The 27963-nt window shown below is 47.5% G+C and overlaps 1 protein-coding gene across 4 annotated transcripts in view; it reads right to left on the bottom strand.

Moving 5' to 3' along the window:
* Window positions 1-340: 340 nt before the first annotated feature.
* LOC111845619 (zinc finger protein 609-like) overlaps window positions 341-27963 on the bottom strand; it is an 87430-nt gene continuing 59807 nt past the window's right edge. For 3 of the 4 annotated variants that reach the window (XM_023815162.2, XM_072718006.1, XM_023815165.2), the window contains 7 exons: window positions 18395-18620; window positions 9696-9783; window positions 5886-8238; window positions 5317-5686; window positions 4847-5179; window positions 4446-4515; window positions 341-3860 (listed from right to left, as the gene is read on the bottom strand). In XM_023815162.2, coding sequence (XP_023670930.2) covers window positions 3851-3860; window positions 4446-4515; window positions 4847-5179; window positions 5317-5686; window positions 5886-8238; window positions 9696-9783; window positions 18395-18620 — 3450 coding nt within the window. In that variant the 3' untranslated portion in view covers window positions 341-3850. Of the gene's footprint in view, window positions 3861-4436; window positions 4516-4846; window positions 5180-5316; window positions 5687-5885; window positions 8239-9695; window positions 9784-18394; window positions 18621-27963 lie in introns of all 4 variants that reach the window. The other variant, XM_023815164.2, reaches the window with a different exon arrangement.

Below are 27963 nucleotides of genomic sequence, written 5' to 3'. Positions count from 1 at the left end.
ATAATTAAGTAATAAAACTGAACAAAGAGAAGCAGTGAGGGACAGGTGTGATTGTCTCATAAAAAGATTTATTTTTTGCCTAAATGTACAAAGGCAAGTTACAGTATTGTATAAAAAGAAACGTGGTAATGTACACTTTACATGACAGAAAACTTCAGTGGGGGGAGGGGGTGCAGGAAAATAAGGAGAGTGGCGGGCAAGTGGGATTAAGGGGGGAGAATGAGATTCAAACACAGCATTAAAAAAAAGCATGTAAACATCTTCCTTTCAAGTACCGATGACCAGATACCGAGTCTCTGAACCCCTGGCTGCAAATGACAGAAAAGGGGACGGGGGACGGGGGATGGTGGGGGGGGGGGGGGTTGCTGTGGGGTGCAGAGGCAGACATGTCCATGGAGATAGGAACTCACGACAGGATACGTTTTTCCCTTCTCACTTGTGGGATCACAGATGTCTATTGAGCACCATTTGAGCAAAGACTTTAGCAACGGCTGTGTTGTGTGTGTGTGGGGGGGGGGGGGGATTTAAAGTTTCTTCCTACAATGGGTAACAGTGATAAAAAATAAATTATAAAGGATCAAGCGCTGTTTCATCTGCACACACCAACTCAACAGGTAGCACAGATTTCCTAGTGTAGCTTTCAGAGACGGAAGGCCAACGACTAAATTATTACTACTTACACTGGTTTCCGACCGCTTCCATTTGATAAAAAAAAAAAAAAAAAGTTAAAATGTTCTCATCGTATGAGAATAAACCCACACAGCTTGCTGGGAATGCGAGTGGCATTCAAAGAACATACTTTACCTCTTGTGGTTTGCAATTTTTAAATAGGCAGTTTTTTTTTTTTTTAAAAGGAGCATGATGCTGCCAGACGTCAAACTGAGCCACAGCGGAGATGCTGTCCTGTGCTTCAGCATGACAATTACACACATGGTGACAGAATAATACTGCCCAGCTTCCTCTGCTTCAGCACAGAAAATAAGACCAAAACTCTCCCATCTCTCAAAGTGCACAGGCCTCCAGACGGCTCGCAGTTGGCATTCGAAGACGCAAGCTGCTAACACAAGAATGAAAAAGATCTCAGAGCAGAGTGCAGACATGTCCATGTCTTAGCACACGTGCCTATTTCTGCTAACAGCAGCCATGTGAGAAAGGTCCCTCTCACCAGAGACATCCCATGTTTCGCTCAGCGTAACATATTGATACATGCTCATTACACCAATGCAATCTGTCACCTCATACATCACGTGGCACAGTTTTGATAAAATATTTTTAAAATAAACCAGCTGGCACTGATCAGATTAACATTTTTCTACAGCATGCGAAGGAACAAGGAGACTGCTGTGGGGCCTGATATGGAGGCCTTGACTAACTTCATGGGTGCCTTGTAGCCAGGCTGCAACTGCCTATCCGGCCCACAACAGTGGGGCACGGAGGGCCTGGCCCTCAGAAAGATGGGGTGGGGGTGGGGGGTGGGGTGGTGCAGAAGCCTTAAAACATTCATCCAGGGCTCATCCTGCGCGACTCTCGCCATAGACAGAGGAATCACTGATCTCTTCATGAGGAAGAAGGAAGATGTGGACACTGAGCGGACATGACCAGCACGGGCGTGCAGGGTTAGAAGGAAATGAGAACAAAATGAGAACAAAACATAGAAAAATCACAACACTTCAAATATAAAGCCGTTATCAGCTACAGTTCTGATATTATATCAACAATGTTTTTTTTTTTTAAAAAAAAAAAAAGGAAAAGAAAAAAAACTAACAAAGTAGGAAATTTCAATAGCATCCAATGGTCTTAAAATAATTAATCTGTACAATATATACAGAAAAAGCACAGTGAGTATGTTTGGGAGAGAGAGAAGCATGAAAGGCGAGGAGGCAGCCGGCTGAAGCACACGCCAGCGGTTCACTTTCCTTCAAACGCAGGTTACTGCTCGTAGTGCTATAGTTACACCATGCCAAAGTACATGACAGAAAACGCCACTTGTGACACAAAACTAATGGACAGCCGAGAAGGAAATTCCCCAGCACCCAATCGCCACCCTCAGCGCGACCAAGTGTCCTCCCATAAATAGGATGAGAGACATTACCCAAACAAAAGCAGTCCTGGGCCCCCCCATGCCGCCGCTGGCAGAGTCTGAGCCCGCTGTAGCAGCTGCTGAATACCTGATGCCGTTGTGTCTCTGGGGAAAAGGGGCTCTTTTCACACAGTTTCCCCCCGAGCCAAAAAGGGGCTGGAGCCAGTTTGGTCATCATCCTCCCAGCAGCGTGGTCGGGGGCCGGGGGCCGGGGGGCCAGAGGCTAGCAGGCCAGGCCAGCCGTGCCGAAAGGAGACTCTTCCAGACGTACAGGACCTGGGCTGCAGTTCCACAAGTCTGAGGGAAGCCTCAGGTTCAGGAGTCAAAAACAGAAAAAGGTCCCACACCCCCCCACCCCAAAAAAAAACAAAAAAACAACAAAACAAAAACGTTCATGGTACGTGATTGAGGGTAATCGGACTTCCGTATTGAGCAGATCAGCAGCAAAGTCTCCATGCCAGTCCTCGTCCTCGTCGGACGTCTCATCAAACCTGTGACCGGGAGGGGGAGGGCTACATGGAGCGAGGATCAGGCCATGTTCAGTCTGCAAAAGTCTCCGAGTCAGTGATGCGCTACAATCTGGGGACTCCCCAGTTATGAGCTAACCAGCACACAGCAGTGGTCCTCTCTGGAAGGGATCCTGCCGATTGCTTACAGTGCTCAGCTCATTTGCTTACCTGTCCTCCCTGTAACTTACAGCCGGCCTTCCGAATTTCACTATTAAATAATCTGTAATGTCACTCTGAGGTCAACAGCACACAACCTTCGCTGACACACAAAAAAGTACCTCTTCCAGTAGACAGGGCCTTTTGTGGCCTCGACCGGCCTCTGAGTGCACTGACACTGTCTGTAAACCATTTCACCCGTCTGGAAGAGACTGTGGCACTGCTGGCAGAGAGGCAAAGTCAGCTCAGTGCCTGACACACCCGACTCACGAACAACAACAAATGAAGGAGACATATTGGCTTAAGAGTAAAGACTCATGCAGAACAACTGCATGTAAAACATCTCAAATTAAAATAAAAAATAGGGATACTGTATTTCGCTCAAAAATAAAACAAGCTGATATCTTTTTAAAAGAGAAAAATACGAATCCAATGCTACCCGAGAACAAAAATCTAGGAAAGAGATCTTGGAACATTTCGTCAGTATGTTGAAGATGAGCAGCTTCCGTTTGCATAGAGCACCATGATGGTCAACCAGAAAGAAAATCAATGAGAGACCAGGAGTCACACAGAATCCTTCTCTCCATTAGCGTCTGAAGGGATCGACAATCCTGAAGCCAAAAACAGGCCTTTTCAACAATAATCACAATGTCCTCTGGCTTGGACCAACATCCACGTTCCTCTGTCAAGTTGCAGGTGAGGCTGTATAGGGTGTACATTTTTCCGGTGTGTCCCTACCACACACCTCCTTCCACACGCACTGCTAATGCTGAGATATTGCTACGCTCCCGTCCTTCCAGCCAGGCTGTTAACTTGCTGTGTGTGCAGTGCTCATCAGCAGTGCAGCGGGAGAGGTCCAGTGGCGTGTCGGGGTTGGCATGCCGTGTGTCAGCTGAGAATGGCTTTTGTGTCGGCTTTCTGGACGCACTCCTGGGGCAGGGGGACCAGCCCTCAGGGGACCGAGGAGAAGGACGGCCCGCCCCGGCATTCAGGTAGAAAACTAACAATTACAGACACACCATTCAACTGATGTCTAAAAGAACTCTGGCCGCTTCCTCATGTGATCCAGTCACGTGACTCCTTGCCAGAGTTGGGGTGAACCAAATCAGGTTTCCCTGTAAAAAAAAAAAACAAACAAAAAAAAAACAAATAAAACTTATGCTCAGACATTAAAAATCTTCTGCTCTCTATGAACCTGCAAAGATGACATTAGCATCCAGGTTTATGAAATAAATTCTTCCCCAGCAGAGGTCAGCACATCTAGCTAAAGCCAGGAACACATATGTAGTGGTTATACAGTCCTTTCTGGTATCTTTCAAATCCAAGGTTTCTGTTGACACACACTACTGCCTAGTGCCCTGAAAAAGCCTTAATACTTTGAAGTGCTTCTTTGAAATCTTTGGAATAGACTAGGAAAAAGTCCTCTCGGGCTGAGTGTATTGGAAACAAAAGCATACATTTCAATAGTCAAATTCATTTTTAATTCATCCACATTTAGCTACAGGAGAAGCTTTTCAATAACTGCCATATTCAATTACAGCAAAGCACAGGAGATGCAGAAACAGCCATATCCAAAGTTAAAGGCCTAACACGGCAGAGAAAGGCCTAACACGGCAGAGAAAGGCCTAACACGGCATGTTCCAGTTTCATAAACAGATGTGAGAGCACAGCCACTGGACAAAGGGCCTTACCAGTCTCACCTCCTCGCTGGGGGGTACAGGGAAGGAGCTGAGGCTTGCGGACTGGCAACAATTGCTGATGATGACAGACCTATGAGGAGGATGTCAGAAAGCATTAAGCGCATTGCGAAAGGTTTATTCAAAACGTGCCCAGGCTGCATTCCATTAATATAGAAAATCAATCAACTGTGTCTACGTTCCTGATGGGAGGGACTGAAGCCTAAAAGGCAGAAAATCCAGCTGCTAACATACATCTGTATGGCAGCGTATCTTAGCTCAGTATCACCCTCTGTCACTAAAGTCAGGTAGGTCACTGCATTTGTCATTATAGATTTGTAGCACAAAAGAAAACATGGATAAACTACAGGTTATTCATGGACTGCAGCCTGGCGCCCGGGACGAAGGCGGCATCGGCGGCTCACCGGCAGCATAGGACAGGTCGTACTGCCCCGAGAGCAGGGGGTAGCCCAGATGGTGGTGGGACGGCATGATGCGCTGGGAGGGAGAGGAGCGGGGCCGGTCCATGTCTCGCTCCCGATCAGCCCCAGGCCGCTCCCGCTCATGGGGCGGCTTGTCGCTAACGGTTGGAGACTTGCTCTTATACTGGCTGGCATGCTGGTGCAGGATCTCCAGGGCCTTGGACTCTGAGGCAGACTTGTTGCTGACAGTCGGGCTCGCACGGGCCTTCTCCCCCTCCTCGCTGGCCATCTTACCACCGTACGGAGAGAATGAGTAGCCTGCTGACAAGTAGGAGCCTGGGCGAGACAAAGGCACTTCATGTTATATACGAGCTGCTATGGTGGCTGTTTTATTCCCTTAAACAACCTGCAGGAATAGCTCACAAAAAATGAACACAGTGTCTGTAAAGGTGTTTCTCCTGGTCCGCACTCACCTGGGTAGTTCTGCATCATGACAGAGGGCATCCCGCGGTAGCCGGGGTGGTTGGGGTCAAAGCCCTGGCTGTAGGGGTAGCCGTGCATGTAGGGCATGTATGACTGGTGTTGGGCCAGTGGAGAGGAGAATTGCATGTGGGCAGCTGCACGGGGATCTTTGCCCACCCCCCTGTGGTCCTCTGACGAGGTCATAGCGCTCCGGGGGTCAGCACTTTCTTTGTCTTCTTTGGAAGCACTCTCCTTGGGTCGTGACCTCTCCTCCTTTCCCTTCCTCTCACGCTCCTCCTTCCAGCGCTGCTCCTCCTCCTGCTTGGAGGCCTCCGGGTATTTGTTGGGGTACAGATAAGGCCACAGTCTGGAGTCCTGTTCCTAAGGGGTACCACGCAGGATTTTGGTACAAGCTCTTATGAATGAGTCTCTTCAATAAACAGTCTAACCACAGCATGACTCACTGTCCCCTTCCAGATACTCTGATTCCTCAGACAAACCAATAAAACACTACAATGAAATAGATGACCCCTACAATTCAGCATACGGCAAAGACAACACCACCAATGAAACACCTTACCTGCCTGTACCACATGGCTTCCATGCCTGACTGGCGACTCGACTCCAGACTTGCTTTAGACTCTTCCTTGCCGTGGTGTCCCCCTTCTGCCAGCTTCACCTTCAGCCCCTCGGCCTGCGGACCCTGGAGCTTAGCATCATCCCCTTTGGGGATGATAACCGACTTGGTAGGTTCTGAGGAAGTGTCTTTCTGCTTACTGGAGGGCAGCGGCTTGCCCAGGTCAGATACACTTGGAGCCTTGGAAAGGGTAGGAGGGATGGAGGCCTTCTGCTTCCACTCATCTTTCATGGAGGACTCCCTCTCCTTTAAGGTGGAGTCAGACTTCTTCTCAATCACACGGTGCTGATCTGCTGCCTGCCTTTGCCGTTCCTCAAATTGCTGCCTGTATGCTGGGTTGGTGTTCATCAAATGGTTGTGATATGCTTGGTCTGGGTGGTAATAAGGGGGAACATAGGCATATTGGTTATAGTACAGGGGTTGCATGTACATGTTGGAGCGTTGCTGGATGACTGAGGGCTGTTGTTGCTGCTGTTGCTGCTGCTGTTGCTGCTGCTGCTGCTGTTGACTTGAGGCACTGATCTCCGGCTTGCGCTCTTCCGAAGGCTCCCCCTTTCCCTTATCCTCTCCCTGCTCTTGCTCCTCCTCCTTCTTCCCCTTCACAGACTGCCCCTCAGCCGTACCCTGGTTGGAGCCCCCTGGGCTAGGGTTAGCATAGCTTGGGGAGCAGTAGGTCTCATAGCTGGTGTAGTAGGGAGACTCTTTGCTGGAAGCTTGGGAAGGAAAGAGAGCTTTCTTGGCCCCTTCTCTGATGGCCTGGTCTTCAGCCTTGGCCTTCACACCATCAACCTTGCCTTCACCATCCTCTCCAGCATCAGAGATATCAGAATATGCTGGGCTGTTGGTTTTTACTGAGGAGTTGTCTGCTCCATTCTGAGTAACAACATGGAGAGGTGTGAGGGGCTGTACCATTCCTCCGCTGTCTATCCTGCTGGCAACACCAATGGATGGACTAGGAGCATTGTCAGAAAAGCTGTAGATCTTGTCCGCTTCAGCTTTGATGCTAGCCAGACGGCTCTGATGGGGATCTGCAGAGCCATTGAGGAGTCCATCATTTTTAGCCCCAGGGTCAGATGTCTCTGAGTATGGGCTCTTGCCCTCTTCAGGTTTCCCACTTTTCCCCTGAGGCTTGGGACTATCTCCTTCCTTACTCACCTCTTTCCTCTTCTTGTCTTTTTTCTTCTTGTCCTTGGAGCTGCTGAGTGCAGGGTTCACAGTCAAGGGGTCTCCCATCACTGTTGGCTTAGGTTGGATGGCTTTCAGCTGGGGGCTCTTGGGAACTGCCTGCACCACAGTGGTCATGCTAGGAGAGGAGCCTGGGCTTCCGACAGGAAAGGCCGCTGTCTGAAAAGCGTAAAGCGGCTGAGGAGGTATAGCAGGAGCAATAGGTCGGGCAGATTTCAAGCCTTTCTGTGACAATTTGTCAGACTTGGCACTGCTGCTGGGCTTCTTAGACTTGTCTTTCTTCTCATCCATACCATCATTGCTGGCCTCGTCAGTAAGACAAGGCCCATCTTCACATCCATCCATGGGCGTCCCTGTAGCATCTGGATCAGCGTCGCACACTTTTTTCTTGCTAGATGGCTTGGCGCTAAACTTCCCAGAGGATGGAGAAGGGCTTTGAGTATCAAAGCCTCTCCCTTTGGGGGTCACAGATCGTGCTGGAGAAAGGCAACCCTTTTGGGAGATGGCGGCCCCATTACAGTTGCCCGGCTCTGGGTGCAGCGTGGAGTCTTCTCCGTATTCACTGTCACCGTCCAGGTCTAACCTGATGTCGTCGTCATTGTGAGCACGTGCCTGGTGGTACTTCAGTCCATTGATGTGCTTGTACTTCTTGTTGCAGTTGGGGTGGGGGCAGTCGATGAGGACCGGAGATGAGCAGCTGCGGTCCAGAGGTGGCGGCAATGCTTCTGTCTTGATAGCAGGGATAGGCATGACAGAGGGACCCGAGCCACTGCTGGAGTTGGTTCGCATTCGTTTGCTACCCTTGGTGTCCTCAGAGCTGGAGTTGGGCTCCATGTCAGATGCGGGTTTGTTCTTGCGCTTGCTGGCTGAGGAGGGACTCGCCTTGACGTCTTCCGTGTTGCTGTTGGGTGGGGTACGTCGCTCCGAGGAGTTCTGGCTACCACGCCGGCCCTTGCTGTTGGAGCCGGCACGAGTCTTGCTGCTGCTGCTGCCCTTGTTGTCGGAGGAGTTGCTGTTCTCATTGACGGGGGTGTTGCTGTTAGGCCTCATTCTCTTCCCCCGACCACGCCCATTTCTCATCTCTAAGTCACTGGTGGGAGACTCGCAGAACCTGAGTAATCAAAGAAGAAAAAAGCTGTAATTGCTGCCAGTTTTTTTTTTTTTTTATAATCCAAAGTGCTCCTCAGTTATTTAAAATGGCATTTCTCCACATTTCACTAGTTGTAATGCAATCTGGCTGCAATGCATCAAGTTGTTTATAGTCGACTTCAATACAGACTTAGGTGAGCAATAGCTTTTCTCTGATTCGCCTTGTGAGACTTCTGTCCAACAAGGGATTCTGATGGGTTGACGTTATTAAATACAAACCAGATGTGGAGCTGGTTCCGATCCATTTGTCATTCTCGGTCTTGACACTTTGAGAGTTTTGGGAAAACGCACACCACAAAAAGTTAAATCAAACGCGCAAGACTAAGGCTTTGATCAGTGCCTGGAGTGCCCCCCCCCAGTTGTCCAAAAACACAGAATACCAGCAACGGAAAATGTTGGCAGGCAAATTACTGCAGATGTCAGTGAAACCAGCCGTCACTAGAGATCAGTCAAAAAAACCATAGTAATTGGGGTGAAATGGCCTTCTGCTGTAATGTTCTCTAGGAAATAATCCAATTTAGGCAGGTGACTATGTCAAAATAGCTATTAAAAGAGCACATTTACTCCAATACATCAGGGCTGTTTCATGTTTCATGTACATTATTAGGCTCTTTCATACTTAAGCCACTCAAGTACACAACACCTAATGAAAATTTTAAGTACTATCACCGCAAGTTAATTAACAAGGTAATATAAAGTGTAAAAAGAGAACAACACACTGACGAGGCAACACTGGTGTAGACTAGCCTGTAAGAGAGGACACTGGTGTAGACTAGCCTGTAAGAGAGGACACTGGTGTAGACTAGCCTGTAAGAGAGGATACTGGTGTAGACTAGCCTGTAAGAGAGGACACTGGTGTAGACTAGCCTGTAAGAGAGGACACTGGTGTAGACTAGCCTGTAAGAGAGGACACTGATGTACACTAGCCTGTAAGAGGACACTGGTGTGCACTAGCCTGTAAGAGAGGACACTGGTAACAAGCTTTAAGGCAGTAATTGGACGCCTCTGCTTTCTTGCTTGTCAGAAAAATCTCCCTCAGTCTCTCAGTCTCCTGGGACTTCAGTGTGATGGCCTACTCAATCAACCCCCCCCCCCTTGAAAGAATTACATAAATAACAGACACCAAGAGAGCCTACTTCACCCACTAAGTGGTGAGGCAGCTTATAGAGCAGAGAGCGGCGAATGGACAGAAGTCCAAGGGTGAGATGCTGCTGACTCTGTAAAGGGCACTGACAGACTCAGCTGCTGAATCTCTGTAAAGGGCACTGACAGACTCAGCTGCAAGAAAAGAAAAAATTCAAATATACTGCAGTCTGAGGCCATGCTCTCTGACAGAGGGGTACGCTTTTGGACAAGACATACATTAATTTTATAAGCAATGGCGATTAAAAGCCCCCTTACCCAAACCCTCAGACTTACCGCGGTGGTGCCCAGTCATGTCTGGTACAGTCCAGCAAGGTACCAACGTAGGTTTTGTTTCTCCAGGTAACGTTCACCACCAGCATTCCTGAAACAAAGACAATGTGAATACAAACTCTGCCCAGAGCCACCCTGGTCCCTCATCGCTGCCCTTACTGCCAATCTTTAAGTAAACGGACTGAAATATTACAAACAGCTGCAGATTTTTCTACTGCTTAACCTCCAAAGCGGCCAGCCCATTTCGTCCCGGAGAGCTTATGATTACACAGAGATCAGACATACCAGCATTCCTTCCTCTTGTCCACATGACCATGCAGGAATTTGCGACCGTAACCAGTCATCAGGACTTATATCATTTAGAAACCGTCTCACGCACGTCACATCTTGTGAGGGGCAGGTCTTTGAACACTGCTGAACATGAATTCCAGAGATGGAGACAACGCTTTACTCCTGCTCTCCAAACGTGGGTCCTTTGGACAGTAGGTGGCAGCCATCACCACACCGGGAACACACTGTTTACAGCAAGACATTCACCAGCGGAGCAGACTGAGCATGTTCTGTGCTCAGATGGCTAGCAGGCAGAAACAACCAGTTTATCATACACATGTTGAAAGACCTCAAACAATTGGACCAGAAAACTTGGTTTTGGGATCTTGGGTCCAATTTAAAGATCTGGAATCACTGCCCAACACAAACAAGATGAAGAATCAGTTGCATCCGCCACGTCTCACAGTTTCCTCAGATAGCCATAAATGTCTGTAAATGCACAGACAAAAAAGCGAAAGCACAGACGGCCATGCAGTGGGGGAGGGGGGGCAGAGCTTCCTTACAGCTGTGTCTCCAGTGCCTGGATCTCTCCTCCTGTTCTGACCTCTGTGAGGCAGCTCAGCCCTGCAGTCTGCAGAGAGCGAATGTGTCTAATGGAACAGCAATGCTGGCTGGCACTTTGCGGTCTAATTCCCGCCCCCCCATCCCCGGCCACTTTCCTACCCACTTCTCTCTATCTCTCCAACACCCCTCGGTGTTGCTCTCCCACACCACTAAACCTGTTCATCTTTCAGTTTGCACTGCAGACGGTTCTATGCCGGGGGGAAGTAGGGGGGGGAGAGATGGCAGATTTCGCGAGACACCAGCCTGTGACTCCAGGACACATGGACTGCTTTACATATGGGAGTGGTTTGCCCCCCCGAAACCCTCTGTTGGCTCTGCACTGAAACAGCAGCGGAACAAGCCTGCGTTTCAACACAGACCGAACTATACACAGAGTGCAGAACCTGGGAGCCCTGAGGAACAGCACACAGTGAGGCAGGGAGAGGCAGAGCGCCGTGCACGTTCTTCAGGATGAACCTTACGACAGGGATTAAGAAGCTCATTTATTTCTTAAGCAATCATATAGAAAAGGGGGATGGGGGGTGGGGGAGGCACAGAACAAGCTTCTGGTGAAACAAGACAATGGAAGTAAATCAACTCATTTACATCTGTTTACAGGACTGGCACTGGCCCTGCTTGCCAGCAGGGGGCTCCCACGCTCACAATCAAGCTGTGACACTCAAGCCGATACAAAGTCCATCTTACGCGGCTCTCCGCGTCGCAAAGGCGTCCTGCATCTCATGCAAATTTCCCAGCTGAGCTCTTAATTGTCCATGAGCCAGGAGCGGTTAGGTCACTGCTTAGATTTATTTATTGGCGGGGTTGGGTTTCAGTCCAGCTCAGCATTCCTCAAGATGGGGAAGCGGAACAACTGCGAGACACACATGGGCATTTTAAACTGCAGCCGAGAATGTGCTGTTTGTCTTACGGACATGCATGACAAGGCAACATACATACTATAAGCTTGTCACTCAGTTCTAGTCTACTTCAAACAAAAAAAAACTGATTTGTCAGTTTATTGCTACCAGTTTAAACTAGAGTTATATACAGCACCCACTTGAATTCTCAAGTACATCTGCTGTATGTAAAATATCTGTAGTGTCACTTTCACCTCTGAGGATGATGTGCAGATTGAACGCTGGCAAAAACTTCACAACCAAATCGTTCAAGACTTGGAAGCAAGTCCAGGCAAAGATATAAAACTAATCACAGGAAATGAGTCTGCGCCAACTGCATTGTTGTACTTGTAATTAAGACTAACCGTCAACAAATCAAAATATTTGGTTTTGCCAGAAATCCAGATGAGTCTCTGGAATATAATTAAATGGAAGAGCTGACGTTATGAGATAATTATTTGAAGACCATAGACAGAAGATGACAGACCCAATTATCCATCTCTATCTTTAATGAAAGCGGGTGGGGGATCAAGACTTCTGGTTGAAAGGGGGCAAACACAGAAAACAGGAGTTAAATGGCATCTCTCCCTTCTCCTCAGTATAATAGTGCAGGCTTGCTGGTGAGTGATATTTAAATTTTCTACACAGGGAGTGTTTTAAACATTAGTGCTGCCTCTGCTGTTCTGCCTGCTTGTCTGGATCTGTGCCCTGCTGCTCTGCATAGCTACCGAACCCCCCCCCCCCCCCCCCCAATGTCTACATCTCCAAACGTGACACCAACAGCAGCAAATATGCAGCGCAGTCAAGGCTCACTGCGGCAATAAAGATACCCCTTCAAACAGCAGCTCAGCCGTGCTGTGACTTCAGCAATGTCTGCAGATAAACAAAAGCTTAGCAAAGGATTCTGGCTTTTTTGCAGTGTGCGCGCGTGTGTGTGCGCGGTGCGCGTTAAGACTGAGAATGAACCAAAATAAGGGGGGCAAACGAGAGGGAACACTGTGGTTTCTGTGGAGCGTTTGAGGACTGATTTGAATCACCAGACTTTGCTATTGAAAAACCAGTCCCCCCCCCCCCCCCCCCACCCCTTAGAAGTCTGAGGTCAGAGGAGGAGCAGAGGAGCAGACCCCGGGGTCCCACCCCCCCCCCCAGCCTCCTGCTAAACCCATCAGAGCCACCCTGGTTCGCCTGAGTCAGACTGACGTGCCTGACAGAGGAGCCGTCGATCCGAAATCAGAATGCGGGGGGGGGGGGGGGGGGGGGGGGATGGGGGGTTGTGGTGAAGCCACCCCTCCCCGACCTGAAGCGGCTTGTCATTTCACATCCCATTCCCACCCACTGGCCCCCGAAGCAACAAAAGCCACCTCCGTGACAGCGTTTGCGCTGCTCTCCTGCGTTTATCAAACGGCTCCCTAATGACACCAGAGAGCTGACAGGCTCGCAGGGGGGGCTGGGCCCCCTCCCCGGGTCACTAGTTTAATTTTCCTCATGAGGAGTTTTGTTAGAAGAGCACAGTCTACATAATCAGCTTCCCTGCTGCCGGTCAAGTCTGTAGGCCAAGGGCTCCGCGGATTAACCTTTGCACTTTTGCCCATTGTGATTTAACTAGTCTTATTTCCCTGCCCCCAAGCCGCTCTCCACCAAGCGACTGTCAAACTGACCCCGCAGACAAAGGACATCTTTACAAACTATAATAAAGCTCTAATAGAAGACACTGAATCACCACAGAAACTGAGCTTTTTTTTTAAATCTTACTGCTTTTTCACTTGCCAGCATGTTGTGAAATTTGACCACCGCTGAAACACAGCGCACACAAAAGCTGACGTACGACAATCCTTACAGTTAATCGACCGCGTTTGATGGGAAAAGCTTGTCGGCTGACATGGGGCAGCAGGAAGATCCTCAGCACACTTTAGATAAACACACTGAACTAGGCAAAGACAATAAAGTCCATATGAGAACATAGATACCAGCCACAAGTAAATATCAGATCGTACAAATAATCACATCATGAACAAATGTGAATGCAGTCTTAACACTCAAACAAGCATCTTGATGTAATCTCAAGGTTCTCATCTCTCCCTGCGAGATTCAGATCACTGCCATGAGTATCTGTTATTACCACTAATTTGTATTATGAGAGTGAAAACAACAATTACTCATGCAAAGGTTCATTAAGCGCCGAGATCGGCATCCTGAGGCCGGAGGGGTTAAGTGCAGGTGAACAGCACGTCTCATGCATAATGCCACCAATTAGAGGGTGAGCCACAGATTTAGATAAACGACCTTACCATGCACTTTAATCAAGCTGAGATGAATAATATTAAATGTCTATTGGGGGAGGGGGGACTGTAAGAACCATCCATTTAAAGAGCTAGCAGCTTCCGGCTTTTCAAACACAACCCACAACAAGGGTAATTTGCCAAAAGAAATCACTCGTCAAACAGCAAGGACAATCAAACCACACAGGGCTACACTGTGAAGCTGATCAATATATGGAAATCACCAGGATCTATTTCCACGTTATTAAAACACCATCACCTAGCAAAGTAGCTAAATCAAAGAACTAGCGTTTGAACTGCAAACTGGCAAGGTTTTAGATTAAAAAAAGATAGTTGTGGCTGATGATAGAAAAGTAATAATGAGAATAATAAGAATCCATTGGAGCCAGAATATAGCACTGAATACAACTTAAACAGAAGCTATATTAACTTCGAATGGCTACGCGGGTTAGCTTAGCTTATCTACGTTCTACTCAGGGCACTTAGACAACTTCAAGGGTTCCAATGTGCTCAGTTTCTTCATTCAGCTAAACATTTCAAGATGGAGGCTCTCCTTTAGGCCTGATGTTTTATCAGCTACATTCCAGGGATCAGAATGCAGGTACAGATCAGGGAAAAGGCCCAGTTGTCCTGCCTAGAAGGAAATACGAGGGAACACAGAGATTCCCTGAATGTTTTTCTCACTAGTGAAAGGTGTTTTCAGCTCTGCGGGGCTGTTGTTTCCCTTAGTCAGCTACGGCACCTCTGCCATCTGCCGTAAGTGCCGCGTGTATCCCGGGCCATCTACTCCTCCTGCTTCCTCCGCTTTATAACCCCGGAGCCTTCCGTCAGCCAGCGAGAGCCCCGCACAAATTAGGGAGAGGAGAGCCTTCCGACGTGCTGCATGAGAGCACTCAGATTTCAAAACTGTAAAACTATTATAAACACGCCACGGCCGCTGCTATTCTGGGCAGCTTTCCTTTTTTCCCCCCTCCACAGAGATTAAAAAAAATGGGGGGGGGGGGGGAGAAGTCAAGATGTCAACAATGGAAAATTTGCGTCGGTCTCTGGCCAGCTTCAATTTCCATTCCAAATCTGTCTAGTGCGGTGAGCTGCGTGTGTCCTGGAAGGCGGCCATCCACCACCGCTGGACCGAGCCCAACAGTGAGTGAGAAGAACTGGGAGAAGGATCTGACCACGCTGGCGGGGGGGAGGGGGGGGCTCCAGGGCCCGCGGGAGCGCCCGGACCTGGGGCCACATAGCTAGCGGGCCCTTTTGTGTACCGTTCCGACTGGCAGGGCTGCGTACACATCGGCGGGTCAAGTGTCCATCTTCATTACATACTTCAAGGACGGAAACAAAACAAGCGGAGAGCGGGCGCTCGCTCCTCAGGATAACATCTCCATGAAGCCTCTGACAGGCTGTCGGGACGAGAGCGAGCCATGGAGCCAAACCCGAAATTCAAAGGCGTGAGGGGGAGGGGCTGCTGGCGGGGGCGGGGGGCTTTTCACCAGCTTCTGAGACACTTCATTTCATCTCTTTGTGGAAAGGCTCCAGGAAGGTACTTTCGCCTCTAAGATATTTCTAAATGCTTCAATTTGTACAAGTGTTTTAAAAGGGACTGTTCAGATCTGCCTTTTTTCCTCCATGAGCGCGGAAGCACAGCACACCACCCTGAGAGAGAACACGTCCCGCTCCGTTTCCAGACTATGGAGCACGCTAAAAAAGATTTCTGCTCAATCCTAAATCAAGCTAGCTGATATCCAGGTTAAATCATTAGCTTAAGTGTTAGTAGACTAAAGTACCCTCCACTTTTCCACGGAAGTGTAAACAGGCGGGACACCGACACAGTCTTCAGAGGACAAATACCCAACCGCTGGATGTACGCACACGCTGGTCTCTGATTGCTGGCTTCATCCCTGCGCTGAACCACATTAATATGCCATCCCTAGCCTCCTGCGGGCTCTGCCGGCTTCCCAGCATGCCCTGCAAAGCTGACTCCGCCCGCCTGTGACGGGACCTCGCAGCGCTCTGTGGTGGGGGATATTGATGTGAGCTGTCTGCTCTCCCCCTGCCCCCAACCCCCTTTCTCTCTCCCCCTCTCCAGTTCACCCCCATGGCTCTCTGTGAAGCAGCTCATTGATCCACAGGCCGCTGTACAAATACGGCTTGCTAAAGGTCAACATTTGGTAGTCAAATTCATCTGCAAAGATTGTTCCCTTTAGGATGGAAATGAACAAGACTTTTATTCATAATGTACTAAAATGTATAAGAAAACGATTCGAATCTGATTAAATGTCAAGACCAGGCAGTCACTACAGCAAGGGGGGGGGAGTGGGGGGGTAAAAATCCTTCTAAGGCCTTTTCAGTAATTGGTTTGTCCCTCTACAGTGACCCTTTGTTCTGCTATACAGCACAAATGTTTAGTTTGTACCTGTAGTTCATCCATTTACAGACGGATCAGTTCAGGGAATGGGTAGGGGGAGCTTTTTGTCCTGCATGCTAAATCGCCCCAATCAACACCATAGCGCGTTCCAAAATGACTCATCCGGAGTGCTGTCATGAAGCTTTACGGTGGGAGACATTTAATCGCTAGCCCACATCGCTCTTCAGACTGCAACAGAAAACTGCTGCTTTCAGTCTCTCTCTCTCTCATCCTTTCTCTCTCTCTCGCCCTCTCTCTCTCCGGAGATCGCTTGTTTTGTTTTCCATTTATCAAGCAGAGCGCTGCAGTATTAAGACGACTCTCTTTTATGGATCTCCGGGGCACTGCAGCCACAACAAACCCTAAAATGACACTCAGGATAAGTGCAGCTGGGGAGCTGGAGGTGGGGGCGGGGTGATGGGGGGGGGGGGGCGTCCAGCTGATCACAGTCGCACATATTTTATCAAAGAGCTGGTGGCGGGGCTTTGAATGTGGTGCTCAGCTGCGGGCAGCCGGTACACATTCCCCACACTGTAGCAGTAACCACAATGGCTCACTGGAGTGTTATGACAGGGAGAGTTTATCAACTCTGGGGCTGCCATATTACCTTTATTGTCCTCAAAACTGGCTCTGCACCACTACATAAACTAATACTCTGATGGATGTTAAGCCATGAAGGAAAGAGGCCAGTGGTGGGGGGCTGGGGGGGAGGGAGGGCAATCGTGTTGGAGCACGAACCCTAGTTGTGCAAGACGTTGGCCATGCTTGAGACTTAACGCTCCATATGGATAACAGCTTAACTTCACCGGGAGCCAAATAGGTGGGCAGCAGCTGCCTTCCTGACGAGGATTTGCCTGCCGGCGGCCGCTCTATCCACCCACACGCAGATACTGATCTGAGATCCACTTCAGCAGCAGACAGGCCGTCTGATCTGCGGCACCGGTGACAGCGACGACCCCAGTAAACAGGTTGCTGGGACAGGGACCCCCCCCCCCCCCCAACAACCCCCGCCTGGTGAGGGAGACGCATACAGATGCCCAGGTGCCCGCAAAACCATAAATCGCGAAGATGCTCTTCCTAAGCGAGCTGGCAAGGTCTTGGGGCTGCCCTGCCCCCCACACGGAGCCTGGGTGGAGACAGAGCTGAGGACGAGGTGGATCGGAGGAAAATCAGAGTGAGAGAGGGAGCGAGAAGAACTTCGCCCACAGCAGGGAAGCGTGAAATACATTCAGACTAGCAGCGCTCTGGGAATGCAGATGAGCCAGCCCTTTTATGCGAGGTTGCTTCAAGGATTCCGCTAGACATCGTGTGGGCCAATCGGCCCTTCCTGCTAGCACTGCTTACATATGCACTTCTTTGAAGATTACCTTCTCGCATGCATATGATTCACGGAGCAGGACGACTGTTATTCAGACCTTTTGTACTGACAGGGGAGCATGAGGGGATACATTTTTCAACAATTATTACATAGTAATGCACTGTGTGCACACGCACACAGACACACATGCATATTTAAAGACAACTGCGTGGAATTACATAACAACCGGGGCATGCAAAGCCCAAAACGAAGCTGGAAAGAACTGGACGGGTTCCAGAGCGTCTGCACACTGACAGCAGATGTTTATTGCTTTCCCTCCACTAAGTAGAATCTAAAGCAGCCTCTGAGGTTCTGAGAGGCTTGTTGACTTAATCGGCCGCCTCGCCCGAGGACCCAGCTCTCTGCAGTCTTCTATCTGCATTCCTCAACCTGCCACCATGAAAAGCATCAATTATCCTGCAACTTGTACCATAAACAAGTCTCCCTCCAAAAGAAAGGTCAGAAATGTGTTACATGGGTGCTTTTCCCCCAATTTTTAAAAAAAGGCCTAAACGGGGCTTCAGGTAAATATGTGAAATTTATTATCAATATGCATAAAGAACTGCTGACGCTGTTTACTAATCATGCGTGCAACGCTTTGTACTTCTATCTCAATTGTTTACTGAAAGGTAGGCCCCACAACCACAATTGCATAAGTAATATTTCACAAACTACAGATCCACAAACTTCACCATCATTCAGAAGGTTTACAGAGCCGGTGGTGGGCAGGTCAGCTGTTTTACAGGCTGCCGTACAAACGAACGGTTGGCAAAGGCTGGCAAATCGCATTCACGGCTATAGTGGGGCACCTTTGCTAGCGGCAGCGCTGAGAGGCTGGGGCGCGCCCAGACGCCGCCCCCCTGAAACGGGCCCTGGCACGGGAGCACTCTCACCGTCCTCAGTCTCCTGCCACACGATGCCCTCCAGGTTGACGCTGGTCCCGGGCTCGCAGGGACCCAGGCACTCGGGCTCCGTTGCCAGGGACACGTCCGCCGTGTTGACAGCCACAGAGCGGGTGCGCACCATAATCTGCTCGCAGGGGGAGGCGATGTCACTGTTTGCCATGGGAGCCAGGAGGTGCAGGGGGGGAGGAGCTGGCGTGGAGACCGGAGATTCCATCTGAAGTGAGGAGAGGAGAGGAACGACATCAATGCTCGGTAAGAAACAGTCCTGAGCATTGAGAAAACCCCGTAACAGCAGAGGACCAGTCATATGTGGTGCTGCTGTCACATGCAGGTCCTTCAGCGTCAGAAGCGCTCTGTTCTAGCTAAAGGGAACACGCTGCATCACAGGCAGCCCACGGGAACCAGCCCACTTTCTGCCTTCCAGCAAGATCCAGCTGGCTGGAGCCTCTCAGCACTCTGATGATTTGCTAATTCACTCAATAATGGAGCTGGAACTACAGTAAAGCGGTGCATTAAACCAGCAGCAGGGTCCATTAATTGATTCAAACCTATATGAAACACCGAGGAGGGCGGGAAAAAGGAAGATACAGTGAAACTAAAAGCAGGAGGTGGGCCTAATGCCATGTCGATGAACTCATTACCGCTCCAATGCAGAGTGTCGCTCTCAGTTAGAGAGGACGCCCGGCCCCGGCTGCCGTTTCCCGTGCCGATTGTGGTGAGAAATCGATAACATCGCATTTTTTTTTTTCTCACACGTCAACGTCCATCTCATACTCAGGCACCTCTGGGCAGGTATTTCACAGAGCTCTGTACTGGACTCACCACAGGACCGAAGGCATGCGAAAGACTGGAACACAGTTCGATTTCTCAAAGTTGAATGCATCAAGTTAATCGAGTTCTCTCGCCATGGGAGTACCTGGGGCTATATTCATGGCAAAAGCTGGGTTACATATATAAGTATATAATAATTAAAAGTAAATGAAACACTGAGAAAATAAAAACTGATAGACAGAAAAGAATTAGGTGCTTTACACTGGCTTCTGTTAAATCTACAAGTGCCTCTTGTTCACCTTTAGTAAAAACATTGTACAAAGTCGTGACTAGAAGAAACATTTGTCTAATAGAAATAAAAGAGGAGTGATATATAAAAATGCGCTTCAGCGACAAAGGGCTTTGATGGGGGGGGGGGGGGACTCCTCCCCGGTAAGGAAGGTCATGTGCATGACCAGGTACCTCATATAGGGTCCCAATGCATTTTAAAACTGACTGCTGCTCTGATTATTAGGCTGTAATGACACAGATATTCACAGATTATTAATCACACAGATATTCTGCCTTAACCGTGTGACAGGAGCAGAAACTTCTGTCATTTTCTGCTATTGGTGTTATACCAAAACAGTTCACCTTGAAAATTTTATTTGCTAGTTTTTTTTTTTTTATTAAAAAATTTACCCCCCCCCCACCGACATCCTCAAAGTTTGAGTAAAGATATGGTTGAAGAGTCACTTGAATATAGATGTTTGATATTTAGATAAACGGAAAAGAAAGAATCTGACTGAAATTGAGGGTCATTATGCAAATACAGAATAAAGATGGGATAAAATCATCATAGGATGAATCCATAAAGTTAATATTCCCAACAGCCATCACAAGAAGCCTTTAAAGATGTGGTAGCGGCCTGAAAGCCAGTCGGTTCATTTCTCCTCAGCTCGCTTTCCAGCTCTGATGGATGAGGACAAAGGAAGCGTGGCTCCACGGTGAGACGGAGAACAGAAGCTTCCCACCATGGTACCAGCCACTCCCATTAAGGCACCAGCCAATCGATCCCAAGCCGCCAGTGGACAGAGACCCACGCTGGACAAAGGGAGCACTGGCGGAACATCGCCATTCCCCACAGAGGCTACAAGAGCGATGGCAGCCATCGGAGAAACTGGAGTGCCTTTCATATTCAGTATCGCCCTTCCAAAGTAATCTAGATGGATAAGCTGCCAGGCAGGTCTTCTCTCTCCCAGAAGCCCTGATCGTTCCCCCCTGCTAGGAATAAACTGTTTTATCAAGTTTGACAGCTAGGTATTTGCATAAAGCATATTTTAAAAATATCACCAGAACTAGAGAAACCAAGAATATATGATTGTGATTACATGAAATGTGTGTGCATTTTGATAGCACTTCAGAACATGCTTACACTCGTCATAAGGTGGTATAAGCAGAGTCATAAAAACGCAACCACGCAAACATAATGGCAGATATATAATGCATTGGCAGCAGCCTCTTGTACATCAATCAGTAAGAATCAGGCAGCTCTCTGCTAGCTTTAAGTGAAGTGTTACCTGATCTTTATAATCATTATCTAATCAAGATGAAGCAGAGCAGCTTGCGGCTGGGGATTCTGCCTCCAGCCTTGTGTGTTTATGCGGTGGCAGCCTCTCCTTTTCACAGCCACAGATGCAGCAGGACGGGCAAAAAAAAAAACATTCACAAAAATTAATGGTACATTTAATCTCCAGACTACAGTAGGGGCGATCAGTCTTTGCCAGATTGATTTCCATTGATGCTGCTGTGCTGTTTCACATCACAGTGATTGTTCAGCAGATCTCACAGGGGAAACAGAGAGGCCTGTTCTCTCGCTGGGCCATGGCTATCGGCAGCACAGAGGTGACTGCATGCTGAAAGACTGGGCTGGGACAGATCTACGAAACTCCCACGTGGGGAGACTGAAAGCAAGCCAAAGAACAAGAGTCAATAACGCTACACTACAGAGCACTGCACTGCACTACAGAGCACTGCACTGCATTACACCACACTACAGAGCACTGCACTGAGCACAAGACTTCAGTTATAAGGGTGTAATTACTGCTCATAAAACCACTAACATCAGTGCTTTTAATCTTGTGTAAACCACCCATATCAATAGGTTTGAAAGACTGCATATGCATTCTGAACAAATACCACCCAACAGAGAAACATCGTTTCTTCAGGTAAATCAAGCAACCAATGTGTTCTAGAATATCCTAACCACTACATTTCATCCACAAGGCAAAATCAAAACGCTGTGTTACAAATATAATTACCGATCATTGCATAATATAACCTACATAGCAATGGTGTGTAACAGGGCAGACCTTCAGCAACAGACTCCTAATTGCTGCCATATTTAAGTGACAAAGCATAAACATTTATATTGTATGTCAGATTAAAAAATGAACACATTATCATCAATTCAGAAAGTCCAATTTCTAAGACCATCATTATGGTACCAGGCTATTAGAAAGGACATTGCTATATTACTCTCCTTAAAGTAATTCGACAGTCACCCTATTTCTTGTAACATGCCCGTGTAATTAAAATTCTTATTTTAAAGAATTGCGAGATTTATTGGAACATTCAGCAGTAGAAGCAGCTTGCCAAGTAGGTAGGAAAGATACAGAGAACCAGTAAACCTGAGAGAACCTCAGTAAAGGGAAATTTCATTTTGTCCAGAAAAAATGAATGATTTCACACATGTCTCAAGGAAGCCTTATTAAGTGCATCTTGAATGAAGATCTGAGCCTTTGTCTGGAGCAGAATCACATAGCCACATTTCACTTATTCCTGGGGGCACTAAAAATGGCATGTAAATCACCAGGATCAAGAGTTAATTAGCCATCTTCTGTCAATTCATATGTTCAGCTTGATATCTGCAATAGAGAGGGTCTTCTTAGGCTTGGTACATCCCCCAAGTGTAGCATGAAGCCCAGTGCGGTGAGACGAAGGTCTTCCCGGGGGCTGCAGGAAAGGACACGCTGAGAGCTGTGCATGTGGGGAGGGCGGCTTAAAGCACACTCACTGTGTTACTCCTGAAAAACTGCCATTACCTAGGGCAGGAAGCATAAGGACGTATCCTCATCATTAAAAATAATCATAACAATAATAAAATCCCTAGTGTGGAATGGAGAGGAAACTACATTAAAAGGATTGGACGACAGACAGATAGATACACTGATAGATAGACAGACAGATAGACAAAGATGCAAATCCACCATTTGCCATGCCACTAATCCTATTTAAAGGGAGGACTGTGCTTTGCATCCGCTGTAAACATGAATCTGTCAGCTGGGGAGCCTGTGACTCATTGTCGCTGCACTTACCCTGAGACACAATGAGGAGCTAATGAAGCAGATGGCATGCCATAGAAAAACAACAACAGAGTAATCAACAAGGAAGCGTTGAATTAAAGGGAATCTACAGATGGTATCAGCTAAGCCCTTGCAGCACTGTGGTCTGGGGCTGAGGTGTTTTTGTTCCACCTGCCCTCGTACAACAGACAACTCAAACTGAAACACAGAGCAGCAAACACCTGAAAGGCTCCTGGCTTTACTATGACCTACAAATAGCAGTTTGATCCGGCTCTAAGTTGTATTTCACACTGGCGTATATAAATGGACACAACAGCTCACATGAACGTGTCGTGCAGGAGTGGGACATTCACCACTAAAGCTTTACTCAGGTGTTCCCGGCCAGCCACAGAAAACTGGAAGGTGATACATTTACATAAGTATCCCCAACCCCCACCTCACCCCCACTCACACATTCATTTTCAAAACAAATGCTATGAAGAGGGGGAATGGTGGGGGCAGATACGCTCAGCTGTTTGTTAGTGTTGCACCTAAAGCAACACCCCCCACCACCCCCCAAAGTAGGCAAGGCGGCATTTAATCACAGAGGCAGCAGCTGGTTCATTCAACAGCCCAGGGATTTGGGGGATACTTCCTGTAGGCGTATAACGACGTGGGATAAAAAAATAAGTACAGCCTGCGCTTAGGATTTCTGCGTGAGTGTTTAGGAGAAGAAAAAAACATACAAGACTGAGAGCAATTCTCTAAGTGAGCTTTACAAACTGGGAATTTCATGTACAACACTGACATGAAGTTCTGCGGCAGAGTGACAGTTTCCAAGCTTCCAATGTCAACTCCATCAAATTCAGACAAGTAAAGAGGCCTGGCTGGGAGGCCAGCGCCATCCAAGCCAACCCCAGCAGTGGGGGAATAACCAACAAAACCAATAAATAAACAATGACGCGTCACTCAGTGCTGGGCCAGCGGCCTCGCACGGCCCTGCCTCGCACGGCCCTGCCTCGCACGGCCCTGCCTCGCACGGCCCTGCCTCGCACGGCCCTGCCTCGCACGGCCCTGCCTGGTTCCTCTGAATCCACAGTGCCGGACAGGAACATCCAGAATCACACAAGCGCTCATTAAGCTGCGTTCCCATGGAATCTGACACAAAAGCCGATCCGCATGAGGAATTCTGTCGCAGAATGTGCAGCATTCTGGGATAATGCTACGATTCCTGAGCCCGATTAAACTTTTTTTTTTTTAAGGTCACCACTGGTTTTTGATGAAGACTATTCAGTTGTCCTTCCTTCTAACCATGTTAGCATGCAATTTGCACGAATTACAGCTCTGTTAATGTGCTGTTTACTACAGCTGGGATTAGAGAACGGAGCTCACAGCTTCAATTAGAAACGCAAAGGGATTATGTCAGGAATGTCACATTGGACCACTTAGCCTTTGTTCCCTTTATTTCTAAAGAATGCGTGTAGATTTATCGATGCTAAATTCAAAGGCAGCCATACTTCCCATCAATCACAGCCAGAAAAGTAACTGTTAAGTCCAATAAAAACTAAATAAAGTCAATGCAGAGTGTCTGCCAGTGAAGGAGGGGGGACACTTAGGGAATGGGAAAATATTAAGTCACTTCTTCAAACAAGTATAGCTTTTGCAATGTTTCCAAAAATGTCAACCTTCCAGCATTCAGATGACATTAGCCTGTGTATCCTGGCACTGGGCTGCTGGTCTAGCCATCAACAAAACAGAAATTACATAGAGCAGGTCAGGGTAAAAGCAAAAGCAGGGCCAAAGCAATAAAACGGTCAAGAACCTCGCGTGATAAACCAGATTGCGCTAAAACGGTTAATTTATGACCCAAGGAGCAGGAGGCGGGAGAGTCCGATTTGGAGAAGGCCCCGAGGCCACACGAGAGCATGTTCGGGCCCCATTGCAGTTTCAGAGCGGGACCCCACTTTCACAGAAGTCTGGAAAGCATCAAAATAGGCCTATCAGCTTTCAGCCTGGTGGCCTATGGAGAATCAATACCCAGCTTGATCATATTTCAGTGGAAGAAGTCAGTCACAAAAGGAGAGGGGGAACATGCAGCAGCTCTGAAGCTAAGGACAGGCATAAGGGGAAAGGAATCTCATAGCCCCCACCACCCCCAAGCCCCAGAACGAGAAGCCAGTGCATGTTACAACTCCAGTTAAACTGAGTTAATGGAAGGCTCCTTTTCTTCTAACTCCCCACACCCATGAATCCTCCGTGGAACTCGTGAGCTTTTGGCTTATGTGCCCTGAAGTTGGGATGACGTCACCCTGGTCGGTGGTGTCTAGAGGTGCGGATTGCTAAGGGAATTCTCTCGTCAGCCAGACAGGCTTTTCTGAGACATTTCAGATGTGGAGAGTTTGGGCCGTGTGACGGCGGTCTGGTAGCGAACCGGGTCAGCCACTAGTCACCAAGCCTCAGACATGCTGCTAGGAATCCACAGGAGGGAGAGGGAATTACCAGCACACTGGCTGCTATTCAGCCCGTGTAAGGACTGGAAGGCAGCCTAGGGGAAGGTGAGAGACTGCCTTTCATCAAGCTGAAACTTGCAGAAATCAAGAGGAAAAAAAAGTACAGGATGAAGTGAAGAAGAAGAAAAAAAAGCAAGCAGACATGCAGCCTGTTCCAGCAACGGAAAAGTTCAATCGTGTGCTAAGTTACACAATGAACAATAGAGAAGCGGTAAACAGACTGCTTCTTCAAAGAGCTCTGCCCTCTGCGATACAGAACGGGGCATTTGCTGACAGAGCCGAAACACTCAACACAGAACAAAGGAAAGTTCATCTAACCTTCAATGAGGAATCCAGTGCAGCCGTAAGAGGAAACCGATCAGACGGGTTATTTATAAATGCCACGAACAGTAAGTGAGATGTACAAGGGAACACATCCAGAAATCAATGGGCAAAAACAACATACAAATCCGGATTTACTGAATAGGAATTAACAGCCACTCACGTTGATAGCTATACACTTTCTAGCAATATTCTCTTTTACTTACTTGATCAACAATATGTTTGGGGTATAACGCGCCTGTAGAATCATTATATTTCAGGATTTGTTAACTGTATTTTACACATTTAAAGGGGCACATTGTGATCTTGGGATGACATGCGTTTTAAAAATGTTTCAATATTGTAATTTCAGAAATGATATATCCCAGGTCCAACAGACAATACCACCACCACAAATAAATCCATGTAGAGTGGTACCTCAGAACTCGAATTTAATCCGCTCAGAACTCCGGATCGAATCCTAAAAAGTTCGAGTTGTGATCGAATTTTCCCCATAATAAATAATGGAAAACCAATTAATTGGTTCCCGGACCCAAAAAATTAGATCTAAATATGTTTTTTTTTTTTTTTTAGCATTTAAACATAAAATGAACCGGATAATACAAGAAAAGCATGTACTGTACTAAACACATCTAAGCACATTTATCAAAACAGTCATTTGTCAAGTAAGAAAATAAATGTATCCAAACAATTTGTCAAGTTAAAAAAAAACAATGTGCCCTGCCCCGATTGTCCTCTCCTTCCGTGTGCCACGCCCCCTCGTTAGCCACGTGTGGAATTCCCGTGTAATCAGCTGTTTCAGGTTGTTGTCATTAGTCCTCTGTATTTTGTCTGCGTTTCAGTTTGTTTCCCCAGTCCGGTCATTGTATTGTCCGTGTGCGTTTTGCCTGCCTTACCTGTAATTAAACCCCGTATTCCCCGTTACCCTGACGTCTGCGCCTTTGTCTCCGTTCCGTCCCCGCTCGGCACGACAATATTATTGTAATTAAACATATTAATGGTTTATTATTAATATTAAATTAAATTAATAAGAAATCTGTTTTTAAATGTATTTTATTATAAAATAATTACTGTTACTATCATTGTCTAAATGTATTTTTACTGTCTAAATATATGTGTTCAGCTAATGTAAACATGTACGATGCTATCACAGCGAATGCGAGGCTGAGACTGAAGCGTTACCCTTTGTTTCCGCTGAGACACGTGCCGCGTGACTCATTTCCCTGCGCATACAAGTTCTTAGGTCAGCGTTAACGGTTTGACTTCTGAGATTCAGATCGAGTTCTAGCTAATTTTTTTTCGAACTGGTTGATTCGACTTTTAAGAAATTCTAGTTCTAATGAGTTTGAGAACTGAGGTACTACTGTATATTAAAAATCCTATTTCCATAATTGCAGAAAACAGGTTTTGCAGTTTCCTTTTTTATCCTCAACACCAAGTGACACCTATATGTTCAATCGGATAAGAACCATTATCTGACACATGCAACCTTTCCACATTCATAGAAGTTTGTCAAATTGTAATCACAGGTTATATATCAACCTAGTCCGGTAAACAAGACTGCAGTCAAAATCTGAAATGCCATTTTGTGTCAGAATGAAATCAGCACCATTAAAAGACACAGAAAGAAGTACTATGTCTTTTTATAAATACATAAATAAAATTAGCCACCATAGCATACGGTTAGCAAAATGGATGAGCTCTGTAGTTTTACGTTAAGCCTTTTATTTCTCCCAGTTTGTCTAATTTGTGCAGACAGATACCAAAAATCTTAGATGGCATCTATAACTATGCAGTCACTGGCCACTATTAGCTACACCTTGCTAGTACCGGGTTGGACCCCCTTCTGCCTTCAGAACTGCCAAAATACTTGGCATAAATTTAACAAGGTTCTTGAAACATTCCTCAGAGACTTTGGTCCATGCTGACGTGATGCATCACACAGTTGCACCTTCATGGTGTGAATCTCCCGTTCCACCGCATCCCATAGGAGCTCTACTGGATTGAGATCAGGTGACTGAGGAGGCTGTTTGAGTACATCGAACTGTGTTATGTTTGAGAAACCAGTCTGAGAAATGAGCTTTGTTATATGGCGCGTTATCCTGCTGGAAGTAGCCATTAGAAGCTGGGTACACTGTGGTCATTAAGGGATGGACTTGGTCAGCAATAATACTCAGGTAGGCTGTGGCATTTAAACAATGCTCAGTAGGTACTATGAGGCCCAAACTGTGCCAAGAAAATATCCCCCACATAATTACACCACCAGCACCAGCCTGAACCGCTGATACAAGGCAGGATGGATCCATGCTTTCATGTTCTGTACACCTAATTCAGACCTTATCATCTGAATGTCGCTGCAGAAATCAAGACTCATCTGACCACGAAACGTTTTCCCAGTCTTTCATTGTCCAAGTTTTGGTTAGCCTGTGCCCAGTGTAAGCTCAGTTTGCTGTTCTTAGCTGAGAGGAGTTGGCTCTTTTCAGCTGTAGCTCATCTGCTTCAAAGTTCAACATATTGTGCATTCAGAGATGCTCTTCTGCATGCCTTGCTTGTACACTGTGCTGCTGACATATGACTGGCATATGACATATGCCAGTGAGTGTATATTAGATGGTATTCATAACCATCTGCC

Source organism: Paramormyrops kingsleyae, chromosome 11 (assembly GCF_048594095.1).
Source record: "Paramormyrops kingsleyae isolate MSU_618 chromosome 11, PKINGS_0.4, whole genome shotgun sequence".
NCBI lineage: Eukaryota > Metazoa > Chordata > Actinopteri > Osteoglossiformes > Mormyridae > Paramormyrops > Paramormyrops kingsleyae.
The sequence above is the reverse complement of the archived record's forward strand: the minus strand, read 5'-3'. Positions and strand labels throughout refer to the sequence as shown.